At 39.5% G+C, this 15787-nt stretch overlaps 1 protein-coding gene across 1 annotated transcript; it reads right to left on the bottom strand.

The window, feature by feature from the left end:
• Positions 1–1539: 1539 nt before the first annotated feature.
• On the bottom strand, positions 1540–15233 carry acsl5 (acyl-CoA synthetase long chain family member 5). The gene is made up of 22 exons (XM_012879479.3): positions 15097–15233; positions 14233–14282; positions 11023–11191; positions 10775–10886; positions 10436–10500; positions 9689–9790; positions 9505–9604; positions 9077–9255; positions 8965–8997; positions 8828–8879; positions 8007–8080; positions 7831–7908; positions 7611–7745; positions 7394–7528; positions 5166–5261; positions 4462–4534; positions 4209–4297; positions 3502–3618; positions 2411–2554; positions 2220–2321; positions 1889–1960; positions 1540–1699 (listed from the first exon to the last, which is right to left on the bottom strand). The coding sequence occupies exons 3-22, from the start codon at positions 11176–11178 to the stop codon at positions 1562–1564; spliced, it is 2052 nt and encodes a 683-aa protein (XP_012734933.2). The 5' UTR covers positions 11179–11191; positions 14233–14282; positions 15097–15233; the 3' UTR covers positions 1540–1561.
• Between the last annotated feature and the right edge of the window lie 554 nt (positions 15234–15787).

Raw genomic sequence — 15787 nt, 5'->3', positions numbered from 1 at the left:
TTCCACTTCATGATTGTGTCCCATTTGTTTCTTCACACAAAAAAAAAAAAAAAAAAAAAAAAAAAAAAAAAAAAAAAAAAAAATCCAGTTTTAAATCTTTATGTTTGAAGCCTGAAATGTGGCAAAAGGTTAATAAGCTCAAGGAGGCTGAATACTTTTGCAAGGCACTGTACACAAATTGCAGTTTGGATTCTGCCTAAACTGTTCCACAACATACATTTTACTCTTAAATGTTTTTTTCCATTTGGATTACACCTTGGACACAGTGCTCATAAATGAAAACTTGAATAGTCAGTGCAAGTCAGATGCCTTCAGGTCTAGAAACTTGATTTCACTTATTTTCTGTTGATGAAAACCCAAATTTCAATGAAATTGGACACAATGCTTTTGTGCCAGACTTCTAAACAGTTCAATGTCATCTTTTCACTTGCTAAACCCTACAACACTAGGCCATCTTCCTCCCACAGCCCAAAACATGACTATTAGATTAATTGGTTTCTCCAAATTGCCCTTAGGTGTGCGTGTGTGTGCATGGTGCCTTGTCCTGTGCATCCATCTCCATGTTGCCCTGTAATAGACAGGCAACATGTCCAGGATGTACCCTGCGTCTCATCCAATGGCCACCAGAGATGGGCACAAACCCACCAGGAAACACCAAATGAAATGTACTAGGCGGGCATTGAATAATTTCAATGCTTCCATCTGTGTAAAATGATGAGGATGGAGAACCAAGAGGGAGAAGCATTTTTTCCCCATCGCAAATATATGGATTTCTCAGATTGTAAAAACTCCAAAATAAATAAAATAAAGCAAATTGTGTTCTCAATGCCACAGTGAACGCTGTCACAGTTAAAGCTACCTCAGGCTTAAACAATCATTGCATAGTGTTTGAATTTCAACACATGAGGGCAGTGTTGACTTGAAAATGTTTTTCCTTCAAGGGAGGCAAACCTTTCACAAGGATTGGAGGAAAACCCCAGACCTTTAAGAGTTTCAGCAAAGCAATCAAAAGACAAAAGTACAGCAAAATGAAACCTGAAACAGGTTTTGAGCCTGAATACTAAACTGGTCAAGCCTTAGATTTCAGTGCAGGAAAGGAATTTTACAAGGCTTACAATTATTTTATTAACATTTACAAAACGCTACCAGGGTTTAACCATTTTACACATGAAAATGGCATCCTCAGCTTTTAATTAGCTTGTCAAGTCTAACAACATTGTGTCTACATAGGTCGACTCAAGAGAACATTGTTGTGTAGGTTAAAGATGATAGTTTTGCATTCATAGATAGAAAGCGTACCAACAAGCACAATAAACTTGACTACACTGTAAAATAACTGGGATCAAGCTAAAGTTTGTATGCAATTTAAATGTTTGATTTGACAAAATGACATTTAAAATGTCATGTATGTAAAAAAAAAAAAAAAAAAAAAAAAAAAAAAATTCTGCCATGTGATGAGATCTGCTGTAATCTGGTGTCATATAAAAAGACGCTGAACTAGACTGAACTGTGCAGGAAAAATACAAGGATCAAGACCAGTGTGAGTATCTGAGGGTTTCATTTATTGGATGTTGGCATAAAGCTCGTCGATTTGTGGCTGGAAGAGAACTTTAAGCTCGGCCCTCTTTGCTTTCAGGGTGGGGGTCAACAGGCCGTTCTCGATGCTGAAGAGCTCAGGGTGGAGGTGCACCTCTTTCACCTGTATCAGTGAGGAATGAGAAGAGTAAATGGGATAAAACTACTGCAAAACTGAGGATCAAATGAAGAGCTTCAAAATTAACAAGCATTCATTTAAACCCGTTGGCTTAATGGAGTATGACAAAAGAAGTCGGACTTGAAATCTGATGAAGATTGTACAGTTTTCTAGCAGATTCTAGAGTGACTGTACCTGCTCAAATGACTTGAGACCTGACTCTCTTCCAAGTTTGGTCATATCTGTGATAATGGCTTTTTTAATTTCCTGAAGAAAAAAAAATAAGGTTACAGTTAGAATTATCCAGTTAAACATATCTTTCAGTCCATGATACACAATGACTCTGCTTCCAGTAAATGTCATTTGCAGACATGCACTTTATGACTTTAACAGCACACTTGGCGACTTCTCCAACTGGCAGCTTTTAGTGGTAAATATCACATTTCCTGCAGATTCTTGACTTTGGTCATTTGTTTAAAAACACTGCAGAGACAAACCTTCTTACACATTTCAGACAGAAACCTACTGTGTTCTTGCAGAGTTCTTCAATGGAGCCCTGGATGCCAAGACTTTTCGCAAAACCTGGCAGGACGTCAGCGTCTGGGACAACTATGGCAACCAGGCAGGACTACACAGACAGAAAATAAGTGTTAAAGTTAAAGCAACTGGAATGGTAGAGTTAAAAAAAAAAAAAAAAAAAAAAAAAGGGGACATTACCTGCAGACTGTCTCCATGCACAAACACCTGGGCCACAAGTGCACTGCGGACATACACGTTCTCAATCTTCTCTGGGGCAATGTACTCCCCCTGAGCCAGCTTGAAGATGTTCTTCTTTCGGTCAATGATCTTTAAGACTCCGCTCTGTTGCAAAAACCACAAGGCAGAACTGAGAAACTTGTCCGTCATCACTTGGGGAAAGACTCACCGTTACCAGAGCTGATCTTACTAAAATTGCAGGGTCTAGTTTTATGAAGGTTTGGGGACCTCAAGAAAAAGTTAAGTACTCACATTGAATTATTTTTACATGTCACAAACCACAGTATCTTTGGATTTCATCTGCTAGAAGATTGTCTAGGGTAAGTAAAATGATATGTAGCTTTTGATTCAAGTTTTAACTTGACAAATACAAAGCTGAAAAGGCTGGTGTGCAGTTGTATCCAGGCCATTTAAGTTGCTTTGCAGAACTGCCTTTTGCCACAAATACAGCTGCAAATTTTTGGGGCTTGTTTCCACACGCTTAGCAGATTTCAGTCTCATGGGCAAAGTCTTTGCAATTTAGCTCAAACTCTTAGATTGGAAGCCTCAACAGAAATACATCTTGCCCCATATTCTCAAACAGACTTAACTAAATATACAGCCAGAGGAGAAAACCCCCATTTCTCTGACTGGCTGTCAATATCTGTCATCCTGCAGCAAGATGAACTGCAACTACAGCCTTTAATCTGGCAGGCTTTCTTCTAGGATTGCCCTGTATTAAGATCAATCCATTTTACCAACGACCCCAACCAGGTTCCCTGCCCATGAAGAGCAGCTACTTCCACATGTATACTGTGTCCTCTTGGTACTCTGAAAGAACTGCAGCACTCTTTCCCATAAAGGCCAGCTTTGTAGTGAATGTATTTAAGAGTTAGGCTTCTTGGCCGTTTCTCTGCTCTCCTTCACAGCCCGTTCGTTTAGCTGGATGGCCATGTCTTAGCAGGTTTGCAGTTGCAAGTCATCGTTTAGCAGTTTAATCTATTCTCATGGTACAGATTAAGCCAATCACATCCATTTTTTCACGATGCAGGAAAACAAATGATGCATTTTACCGGAAGCCATTTGCCAATATCACCAGTGTGGAGCCAACCATCCTTGTCTAAGGCCTCTGCGGTCTTTTCTGGGTCTTTAAGGTATCCCTTGAACACATTTGTGCCCTTAATGCACACCTGGAAAAAAAAAATAAGACAAAACATGTGACGTACAACTATTGAAACAAATTTGCTATATTTAAAGTTTAAAAACACAGTCTCCATCCCATCTCTCCCTGCTCTCATATCTATCCCTTCAACCCTAAGAATTTCAAGCTGGTAGATCACTTCAAATAGTGTTTTTTTATATATAAAAGACAGCAGGCAATACTTGCACAGGGTCTGTTCTGATTAGTGTCCATATGTCTTCACCTCAAACCAAGATTTTTAAAAATACAAATTAAAAGAGGCATTTACATAAAATTGTTTACAGCCATCATGCTTCACCACCACTGCAGAGGAGGCCTTGTTTCCCTGCTTAGCCATGTGTGAAACAGAAGAGATCAGACTGGCTTCTTTCTGAGCTGAAAGGAATTCATCAGGGCTCAGAGTGGCTGCTGGTTATTAAAAATGGAACAGGGAGACTGGAGCCATTTTTTTCTTTTTTAATATTGGTCCAAAATAGTGTTTTGATTCCTGCACGAAAATTTCTCCAAATCAATTTCACCCAGACCCTCTCACAAGACTTTAATATCCCCCGGTCTAAAACAGATTTCCGGTTCACCTACCTCCCCTTCACCATTTGAAGCAAAGTAGTTCATTTCATCCACGTCGACCAACTTCAAGAAATTACAAGGCAGAGGCACTCCAACATGACCTGAAGCAAAACAGTACCCGTCAAGGATTTCTTCCAGATTTCTCCGTTCTTTTCAAATGTGAAACATTTAGCATTACAAGTAAAAATGTGGGCTATTTAAACATCACATTTCTCAAAAAAAGAAAAGGTCAGGGCCTACATGAACAGTTTGTACAACCACGTACCAGTAGTGTGATCTCCTGGCAAGGTGAAAGTGCAGGCTGCTGCACACTCTGTCTGACCATATCCTTCAAAGATCTGAGAGAACCAGAGAGCAGGATAAACATCTCAACAGCAACCAGCATCAGTGTTGTGCAATTGTTCCGCTCGAACACCAACATTACTGCATCTGGGTCAGTTTATAGCAAACTCCTTGGAGATTATTAAAAAAAAAAAAAAAAGGTTAAATCCTCAGGATTTATGAGTGTTTTAAAGTGAATCCACAGGGAAGCCAACTTCAAGAGGCTGGCATATTTTGATGCAAGATGGTTGGTTTTCTGCAACATTGTTTTACAGTTTGACAGCAAATGAATGTGGTATATTCAGAATGCGTTAAATTGTAGTGCAACTTAAATTGTGTATCACTGCCTTTTTTATTATTAAGGCTGCAACTCCTTGGCGAAAACAAATATTCTTGCATAAAGCCGATTTGGTGTATCCTCATGCAACTGTTGTGGTAAAGCAAAATTATATTCCAACTGTTCATTGGTCAAACAAAGTGCATTTCCTTATGGGGAATTCACAAATTAGCAAATATTACAGACTACCAAAGAGAATAACAAGCAATATTCTCCTTAAAAAAATAAATAAAGGGGGCATTCATGTTTGCATGGAAAAACAAAGTCTTATAAAGACCCTAGGTACAATGAGAGGATTAAAGGTTTATTACCTGGCAACCCAGAGCAGCCCTAAGGAAGCTGAGAACAGATGGTGATATGGGTGCTGCTCCGGTCACCATGAACCTCACACGGCCCCCCAGAGACTCCTGAATCAGGGATGAGGATATTTAGAGCCACTGTAAGCAACATCCAGTTCCCATTTAGTTACACAAACACATTTTACAACTGCTTTTGAAAGACATAAGGTTGAACAATTTTTATTTTTTTTTTAAATGGGGAGAAAAAAAAAACAAAAAAAAAAAAAAACAGTCAGAGTTAAAAGGTCTAGGAAGAATCAATGAAGTGAATGACACCCGTGTACCAGCTTAGAGCTTGGGACATCTAAAAGCAAGGGATCTTTGGAGACATTTGCAGGACATTATGCTGCAGGTGATCAGAAAGGTATACCAAAATGGGCATCATGACTTAAGTAAAAAAAAAAAAAAAAAAAAAAAAAAAAAAAAAAAGGGAGCATGGCAAGGAAGACCAACTGCTTCGGAAAACGTGGTAATGCCTGAGTTTGTGTTAGAGACAAGCTGCAACATTTTGAACTGCCTGAAACCATGAAGGGACAAGTGTGACCAACACCAATCTACAGAGATTAACAATAATCCAGCCAAGATGCTTGAATACCCTTTTCAAAGATATCTGATATAAAGCTTGACAAAACCCTTGGAACTATTTTTAAATGACATTTTTTCGGTTGTTCAGCTAAGTCTCATCACTACAGATTTCCTAACAAGCGCAAAGCTAGCCAGATCTTTGACGGTTTCTACAACTACCAATAGAATTCAGGAAATTGATGACATTTCAAGCTTAGTCTGGAAAAATAGTGGGTTTGAGAAAATGTATACTTGTTTGCATTTTCTTAGCAGCTGTAAAAAAAAAAAAAAAAAACAACAGATCTGTTTCCAGTTATAGCACATTTTCTTTAAATGGTGCATCATCAAGAAACAAATGACCCAACAAAACTTTGGGAAACAGGTAGGGCTGGTTGAAAAAGTCACCAAGAGTTAAAGAAAAACTCTTGTCAGAAATGGTGTAGTGTTTCAAAATGCCACAATCGGAATATTAGTACAGTGGTCAGCTGCAACAAAAGCAGCCATGGGGTGAATAAATTGACAGGGGTTTTACAATCAGCCAATAAAAGAAGTGCAGTATTTGTATAGTTACTACTCGAGTGCCGTTTTGGTGCCATGAAGGGTTTAAGTGGGGGCTGCTGTGAAAGGAGGAGGTGCCTGGGTTACTTTTAAGAGCCACATCGTCCTGGTTTACACAGAGTTGGGTTCCCCCCACAGCTTAAGGACACAGACCATTGTGCCCAGTGCGACCTGGACCATGAAATCAGCCCCCTGTCTCTCTTGTTTGTGGTCATCAATCTTGTTTGTGGTCATCATGGACAGGATCAAAGTGTACTAGAGATTAGGGCGTCAGGATTCATAGTCCGTTCCATTTGTCCTCTGAAGTCGGAATTCTTGATGTCTGGGGGTCCAAAAATTTAACTGGAACGGCCCCTAAAAGTCAGTGTTACCGTTTGGACAGTCGGTGCAACAGGATGGTACCAGACTTCCGCATTCATCATGGATGCTACTCGGAGCAACATTGAGTAAGACTCAATGTTTAAATGTTATTTGGATAATTGAGAGCTACTACAGTCAGTCGTACAGGTGCTACCTTTCATTGTTCAGACATGATGTTTCAGCTCTTTATTAGCACAAAATATCACCTAGAACAGCGTTGTCATTGTTTTAACAACAGTGCGAGCATCCATGTTTTTTCCTACTGTCCGATTAGTTCCAACCTCCAAGTCAAAAGGAACAGAATAATCTAAAGTTTTAGGCAGGCCGTTGTTGTTCCTGTATTCGTGCAATAACCTTGAGCGTGCACTCTAGGCGTTACTTAGCCGGGTTAAGACTAAGCTCCTCCAGGCCTTAGCTCTCAGAAACTGGGCTTGTCTCTCCAGAGTTGAAGGGCCTAGTTCACAAGTGGTGATAGAAAAGATCGAGGGATGGATAGATTGGAACTTAGTCCGACGCAATGTGGCCACTACTGTAGTCTTTACCGTGCGCACACAGTGTAAAATGAATGATGAATCAAGATGGCGTAAACACCAATAAAATTGAAGACTCAAAAACCTCGACTTCCTGAAGAACATTCTAATGATATTGGTAAGGGACCACTAAAGGCTAACACGAGTTTCATAGTTTGCATGTTTTTAGATAGTTTGTAGAGGCAGTACCTGGACTTTGTTGAAGATGAGTTTGTCCCAAATGCTGTTTTTTCTGACGATGCCATCCTTTACCTCAGCATATTTCCTCGCTGTAGCAAAGTTCAGCAGCCATTTCTTAAAGGGGGAATTGGCTCCGCTCTGCACCTGGTTACAAAGATGAAAATAGCTACTGTAACAAAACGTTTATTTGAAGGTGGGGGGACAGCTGTTGGAAGAATTGACCGACTTTGTCGTAGATTCGATTGAGCAGTCGAGGCACCGCCGGGAAAATTGTTGGCTGCAGAGTTTTCATGTCGTCTGGCAGCAGCCGAATGTCCCCCTGGAAGAACCCCACTTTGGCCCCAGCACCATAAACCACTGTCTGAAATTTTTAGAAAAATAGATCAAACACACCCTCGGATATTCTGACCAGTGACTTGACTCTCAAAAGGAAGCCATAACCTCACCTGGACAATCCTCTCAAACATGTGTGCCAAAGGCAGAAAGGAAATGGTGACATCCTGAGGACATGGAACTAAGGATGTCTAAAAGGGGGCAAAACAAAATTGATGTTGAGCTAGATGATGACGTTAAAATTCTTTCCCCTTTCTTAAATGTTGGTTCAGTTTTTATTCAGATGTACCTCAAAGCTTTTGACGACCGCTGCAGCATCAGCAACAACATTCTCGTGCGTTAACATGGCACCCTTCGGGTTTCCTTTTAGAGACAAAGAAATTGAAGCAAAAACCACAGAAATAAGAAATTCAGCACTACACAAGTTTTGTAAACAATCCCTGATTATTATTTTTTTTACATGCATATCCTTCAAGCAGCAGCGAAACATTTCCTTTATAATCTTTTCAAGTTGTCAATTAATTGTTCTCAGGCTTTCAAAAGCTTCTTTTGAGGGGGTAGCTTTTAACTCTTGACAGGTTCAATTTATCCAGCCCTCAAGAACCAAAAAAAGTCTCATCATAAAGCAGAGGCATATATCCTTTTAATTTGTACAAAGTGGCTAAAACTGTGCCTCCTGTAGAGAATGTTGTGGGAAAACCGACATCTAGGGGCAGGATGCTGTTACAACAACACGGTTTTCACACAGGTTGAGAGTGTGAGTGTGAAGTGCTTTGGAGGTCGTCAAGACAAGTTAATGTGCTATACAAGTACAAGCTATTTACCATTTACATTAAAAACAACCCTGAAATGTCCAAAGAGAAAAACTGATGTAGAATGATAAGTTTAAAGTAACTCAACACAATATCAACTTTGTTTTGCAGATAAACTATAAATTGGGCCTAAGGGTGCCACTTTTATGTTACTGTGTATTTTTTGTACTTCTATGTAAACTGAAATGAAATTATGAAAAGTATCATCTATATAAGCGCAACCGGCCCTTTTAATGAGTTCATGAAGTCAAAGTGGCCCAGTATAGAAATGACTGACACTCCTGCCAAAGATGATCACCTGTAGTGCCGCTGGTGAAGCAAACGATGCTGAGGTCCTCTGGCCTTGGCGGCTATTGGAACAAGAAATTAGTACCTCAGAGTCAGCAGCCTATCGCATTAGAATTATAAAAAGAATAAAAAATATTTATAACTTACTACTGGCTTTTGGAGGTTACTTTTCCCCAGTGCCTGTAGTCCTCAGATAAAACCATCTTTTAGTTCAAGTCAAACAAAAATAAAAAAAAGAAAACATTTTTGAGTCTTTTACCTCCATGTCCTCCAGGGAAATGATGTCCACCCCACACTTCTTTCCTCGCTCGATTAAGTCAGGACTGAATGGGTCCATGAGCACAACAGTTTTGAGAACTGAAGTCTGGCCTTTTTCGTGGTTGAGCAGCAATGTCTCAGCTTTCTTCTGGTTGTCACAGAGCACTGTGGAGATGTCAGCTTATAGGGAAGAAATAAAAAAGTATTAATTTGACTTTAAGAAAAGTTTGTTTAAAACCAAAAGTAGTGTCAAAATTATGTCAAAAATTATGTCAAAATTTCAATCTACAAGTTTGCAGAGAAAAACTGATAGACAAGCTAAAAAAACAAAAAACAACTATTGACAGACACCTGAGGGAACACTGTTACTGGACGTCTTATCGCCTCTGCAATTAGCAGCATTAGAGAGCAAAGTATAGACCCAATTACCTTGGTTGATAATAAAGACTAGGGCCTCAGGACCCAGCGTGTCGTACAGGGGGACTGCTACCATGGAGTAGGTGTAACACGCCAGCTCACCAATAATCCACTGCAAGTTGTTTTAATGAGAAAGCATAAGTTACTGGATGCTTGTAAGACAAAAAAATAATTATGTAAAAAAGACTCCATTTACCTCAGGTCTGTTCTGAGCAAAGATGCCGATGAATGTTTGCGAGCTGGGCGTCAAACCTTTGTGTAGGAGTCCTGACCCCAAGTGTTGTGCCCTGTCAGACACCTTGAGAGAAAAGGGGAGATCAAACAGAAAAGCAATATTACAGCAATTCCTCATACCTGTTCATAAAAGTCCAGAGAAAGAGGGAGGGGTGGGGCTAGTTTCAGTTGTTAAAAAGGGGATTTTAAAGCTAGAGTGAAAATTAAAAGAAAGTAGGTTGAAGCACACTTTTGCTTTGTCTCTTAAAAAAAAGAACAAATACTGAATACATTTAATATCCTTTAAACATGTATAATACAGTCTCCTTAAAATAACTTTAAGAAACTATTAAATGGTACATGGACGGAACTTTTTATATAGCTTTTCCAGTCATACTGACCACTCAAAGTGCTTATAGCCACAATCACTCAATCGTACTCACTAACACACACACACACACACACCCTTGGGGTTAAGTGCCTTGCCCAGGGGCACATCAACATGTGACAGGGGAAGCTGAAATCGAACCCACAATTTTCCAATTGCAAGACAATACTCAACCCACTGAGCCACAGAAACCCATACATAAGCCGTTTTATTTCCTAAGAGACTGTAATGGATAGTTGTTGCCGCCCCCCCCCCCCCCCCACTTTAGGTGGGGAAATGATTTCAAATGATATTTTACCATTTGATCATAATTGTTTAAATTATTGGTATACTGTTCTGTACCTGTTTGTATTTCAGCCACTGGTAAGGCTTCCCGGGTTTTCTGTAGCCCAAACACGGTCCATTACCTGCAAAATAAGATGGTCCTGGTGTCATGTCCCACATCAGTAAAGTGTTGAGTCGTGTCAAAGCACAGAACTAAGCACGTCGTGCCAGATCATTTGACCACAAGTGAAATCATTTTGTCCAAATTCATCACCGTGCAATTTAGCATTCCTAGTTCCCAACCATCTGTGAGTTTATTCCAAGTTTTATCAAATCAACAGATCCCTACCCTATTGGAAAACATTTAATTATGATACAAAATCTAACCTAATCTTTTTTTTATTTAAAAAAAATTACCTGAAACTCTCAAGCCCCTTTGAAAGACCTCATATAGGGTCTTTGCATCATTGTAGAGATACGACATAAGGTTGTTGTTGTCCTCCAACAAGGCAGTTTTTCTGGCACCATCCTAAAAAAATAAAATAATGAAAAGACGTTACCTCACGCCATTATAACCTACACAATTTGAGGTCAGTATCATGAGCATGAGAGAGTTTAAATTCACTATAAACTCATAAAGCTTAAGCCACAGCTGCAGCCGTCACCTTGACTCCCAAAGTCTGGCGGTTGAGGTCGGCTGGGCTGCGGAGTGGACTGGGCCGTGCATTGAGGTAAAACAAGGTGGCAACACCGACGGCGATCAGTGAGATGGCCACTGTGGTCGGGAGAGGCGAGAACAGCAAGTGGAGGATGAAGTCCATGGTGTAGGGTCAGCTGGGATGTAAAATCAGAACAAATCAGAGGGGGTTAATCAGAATGTAGCGATTTAGAGCCATCATCAGAACCAACACAACATCAAGCCCTTGGTAATATGAATATAAAGTACATATGCAATGTAAAAAGACATGTTTTTGTGATGCAAAACTCTTTTTATTCCAAATACACAGGGAAAAAATAAATAAATAACCTGATTGCAAATCACATTTTGCTTTTAAAAACTTTGCAGAGTCATCCTTTGAATTTGATGATTTAATTTTTGTCAGAAATCTTGATTTCTTCAGTTTCCCCTGGTCTGCCCTCCTCAGGTGACCGCACTGACCTAGGAGATTCGGATGGAGATTCTGGCCAGGCAGCTGCAAATCTTTAATATTCTTGAGCATAAGCTATTCTGGTATCATATTGCATTCCTGCTTGCACTCAGTAAAAAGGAAAACCAAAATCCCTCTTCATCTTCAACCTTCTACATTTGGGTTAAAACTGCCTGGTATCAGGAACAATTCTCTTTCAGCGTTTTTGTGACAAAAGATTACAGTTTGATTTAATCAAACCACAAGTCTCTCAGGGTTTTGGAATACTTTAATCCACAACCAGATAAGGTTCCATTACTAGCAAAAGCATCAGTGTTTCTACCAATACCGTCTTTTTTTTTTTTTCCCAGATACAAGACGACATTTAGGAGATTGCTGCTGCTCACCAAGTGACACTCCAAAGTAGCCGGCAAGTTCCCCCACCAGTTTTCATCTAGTCTTCTCATGGGTTTCAGAGAAATAGCAGTGGTTGTAATGACACTCTACATGTGCCGATCATATAATTAGAATATCATGGAAAAAGTATGTTTTTTCCCCCCATTCCATTTAAAAAGTTAAACTTCTATATTATATTGATTCATCACACACACACACACACACCTCAAGTATTGTTTTAATTTTGATGATTATAACCGACAATTAATGAAAAGGAATATTGTGAAAAGGTCTGATATTGAAGACACCTGCAAATGTCTTTAAATGGTCTCAGTCTAGTTCTGTAGGCTACACAATCATGGGGAAGACTGCTGACCTGACAGTTGTCTCAAAAGGTCATCGCGAAAGAGGCTGGCTCTTCAGAGCTCTATGTCCAAGCACATCAATAGAGAGGCGAAGGGAAGGAAAAGATGTGGTAGAAAAAAAAAAGTGCACAAGCAATAGAGATGACCACACCCTGGAAAGGATAGTGAAACAAAACCCATTGAAAAATGTGGGGGAGATTCACAAAGAGTGGAGTGCAACTTTAAGAACCACCACACAGACGTATGCAAGACATGGGGTTCAGGTGTCCCATTCCTTGGGTCAAGCCACTCTTGAAGAAGAGTGTCAGAGTGCCCTTGGATAGGAATCTTTGTACCTGTATAATCTGATCGAATTGACTTTGGAAAGTGCCTTGAGATGACATGTATCATGAATTGGCGCTATATAAAAAAATAAAAAATATATTGAAAAATTGAAGTGTCTTGCCTGGGCTAAAGGCAAAAGGACTGGACTGCTGCAAAGTTATGTTCTCTGATGAAATTAAATTTTGCATTTCCTTTCCAAGCTTTGTCTTGGAAATCAAGGTCCCCGTTATTCAAGGTCCCGTGTAAAGTTTCCACAGTCAGCGATGGTTTGGGGTGCCATGTCATCTACTGGGGTTGGTCCTCTGTGTTTTCTGAGGTCTACGCAGCCATCTACCAGGAAGTTTTAGAGCACTTAATGCTCCCTGCTGCTGACCAGCTTTATGGAGACGCAGATTTTGGGAAATGGCATCTCCACACAGTGCCAATGCTACCAGTACCTGATTTAAAGTATTCCTGTTCTTAATCGGCCAGCAAACTTGCTTGGCCTTAACCCCGTAGAAAATCTATGTGGTATTGTAAAGAGGAAGATGCAATATACCAGACCTGACAATTCAAAAGAGCTGAATGCCACTATCAGAGCAACCTGGGCTCTCAAAACACCAGAGCAGGGCCACAGACTGATGGACTCCATGCCATGCTGCACTGCTGCAGTAATCCAGGGAAAAAGGCACCCCAACTATGTATTGAGTGCTGCATGTGCTCATAGTTTTCAACTGGCCAACATTTCTGGAAATCCTTTTTTGTATTGTCTTAAACAATATTCTAATTTCTGAGATACTGAATTTGGGGTTTTCATTAGTTGTCAGTTAGTCATTAATATTAAAAGAAATAAGACACACAAATGTGTAGTGAATATACAAGTTTCACTTTTTGAATGGAATTACTGGGGAATTTTTTTTTTTTGATATTCTAATTATGACCAACCCCCGTACATAGGTCACCACTTTTGTCACAATTTCAATTTAATGACCAGCTTCACTGTACCATGATATAAAATATAAGATTATGTCCAAAACATGAATTAGGTCAATTCATCCCCACTTCTCCCATGAAAGTCAGCATTTGAACAGCCATGTACACACTTGAATCCACCATGTTACTCAAGAAACAACTATTCACAGCACCATTGGCGTGGTTGCCTCATCAGCTTCAGGTCAAGGTCAGAATACATTGCACAACAGCTACACTTAAAATGATTAAGATAATATTCTCCTTTGAAAAAAAAAAAATGCTCCACACATTACAGTGCATGTGTAATATATGATTTAGGCATGGTTTGGATGCATGCATGCATATCTAAAATGGATAGAAAGGCAAACATACAGGGAAAGAGGATCATGCATGACTTTACTGCCCCCCACCCTTTTACAAAAAAATAAAAATAAACACAACAAGTTTTTTTTGTGTTTGTTTTAAACACATGTTAGGCTTTTACATTTTTGTTCATGAATTTTGTGACATTTCCAAACAAAGTTGTGCTTTTCATACTGGACACATTTTCTTGTGCTCAGAGAGAACATTGTAGTCTGCTTACATGACACTCTCCTTTTTATACTGAGCAAAATACTTTAAAAAAACAGAAAAACCTCTAAAGAAGCACAAAGCCTTTAATGAGGCCAAACAAATCCCAAAACATAGTAAAGCTCTTGGATGTATTGCCTACCTGCTGCTAGCCCTCTGAGGTGTGTGCGGTGCAGATCCCCTTCCACTGATCTGTAAGGAAGCACATGGAGGACAGGAGCTGATAAAACAGCTGACGGACCGACTTAGGATTGTTGAACTTTGGCCACTATTACTTCCACTCATAAAAGACGACACAGGCATCAAAACAGTCTTGGTTTGTAGGTAGGTAGGTTCATAGTATTAAAGTTATTAAACTTTATTAAGCTACTTCAGAGGGTTAATCTTCACTCCCATCTTCTCTGACTTCAGTCCAGAAAGATAAATGTTTTATCAGAGATAATCACAGAGGACGAAATATATCAAGATGTCACACCTGATGAAAGGTCAGTGTTCTTATCTGCAACTTAGCATGTCTAAAGTACAAATATTTCCTATGATAGAGACAAAACCAGTATAAAAAAATATATATATAAATTTAGGATTTAGAGCCACAAGGTGACATGCCACCATTTCCTGTGATGCACGGCTCTATATTAATTCTCAATGTTGTAGCTCATTTAAACACCATAAAGCAAAGCCGCTTTGTGCAGATATCACACAGATGAGTAGGTGAAAGAGCACCTACTCATGGGACTGCAGCCACAGAACAAACATGCCAGGAAAAAAATATATTAATTTCAATTTAGCCAGTACTAAATCTCAATTAAACCACAACAGCAATACAAACGTTTTAATTCCATGTTCTTACACTATGAGATTTTAATGTAATCAAATCTGACCTCGGTGTTCTAATTTAGCAAAGCTAATGCATGGTGCTGACCCTCTGTGTTGTTTTTTTTTTTTAAAGTTAGTTTCACCTGAGAGTAAGACAAAAAGAGAATGTTGATGGTAAGGTTGATGTTACCTGCTGGGATTAGCAGCAGCAGTTTGGGATCAGGTTGAGCAGGGTTCTCCTGAGGAAAGGCAGCTGAAGACAGCAACACCACAGATGTACAATCTGCCTGCCTGCAGTCATTAGCGCCTCAAACTGCATGCAGGTGTGACGGCTCCTCAGCACCGGTCAAGGCTCAACCTGCCAGGTCTGCTCTCTGCATATAACGCTCCCGGGAGACCTGCGACAGCTCTCACCTTTTTTTTGTTTGCTGCATTTACTTATCTGAATGTTTATCAAATCTGTTCACACTCCTCTATATAGCTGTCCCATTTTATTTTTATTCAGTGTTTGCATTATTTCTAGTTTAATTTAAAGTAGAAATTTGTCTTTGCTTGGATTAAAAGGGGGAGATGATGGCCTGTCTGATTTAATTTATGGGGAGGGCACTGATAGCCAAAGATAAAATCCCGGCACCTTTGGAGTGACCTCTGGTTGTTAAACCATAATCTGAAAGTTATCTCTTTTAAATATCGCTCAACGATATCTGAAGACGAAGAGTTAAACCATCCTGTAATAAAACTGATTTGGGAACAGTGGAAAAATGCAGAATGATTGTAATAAAAATGGGTGGGTCAGTTTAAAAAAAATAAAGTGACATTACAGCTTATATTAACCACTTATTTTCACAGGAAAAGACTAATTAATAAGAATAATATGACAT

This window comes from Fundulus heteroclitus, chromosome 10, assembly GCF_011125445.2.
Source record: "Fundulus heteroclitus isolate FHET01 chromosome 10, MU-UCD_Fhet_4.1, whole genome shotgun sequence".
Taxonomy (NCBI): Eukaryota; Metazoa; Chordata; class Actinopteri; order Cyprinodontiformes; family Fundulidae; genus Fundulus; species Fundulus heteroclitus.
Note: the sequence above shows the minus strand (reverse complement) of the source record. Positions and strands in the feature narration are given on the sequence as shown.

What these genes read in the sequence shown, in the direction of transcription:
- acsl5 (XM_012879479.3), bottom strand. Translation starts at nt 11,178, where the DNA reads ATGGACTTCATCCTCCACTTGCTGTTCTCGCCTCTCCCGACCACAGTG. An exon ending in AGTCTTTATTATCAACCAAG is followed by an intron (nt 9,256 to 9,504) that starts GTAATTGGGTCT and finishes CTTCCCTATAAG; the next exon opens with CTGACATCTCCACAGTGCTC. An exon ending in AAGAACTCTGCAAGAACACA is followed by an intron (nt 1,961 to 2,219) that starts GTAGGTTTCTGT and finishes TTTTTTCTTCAG; the next exon opens with GAAATTAAAAAAGCCATTAT.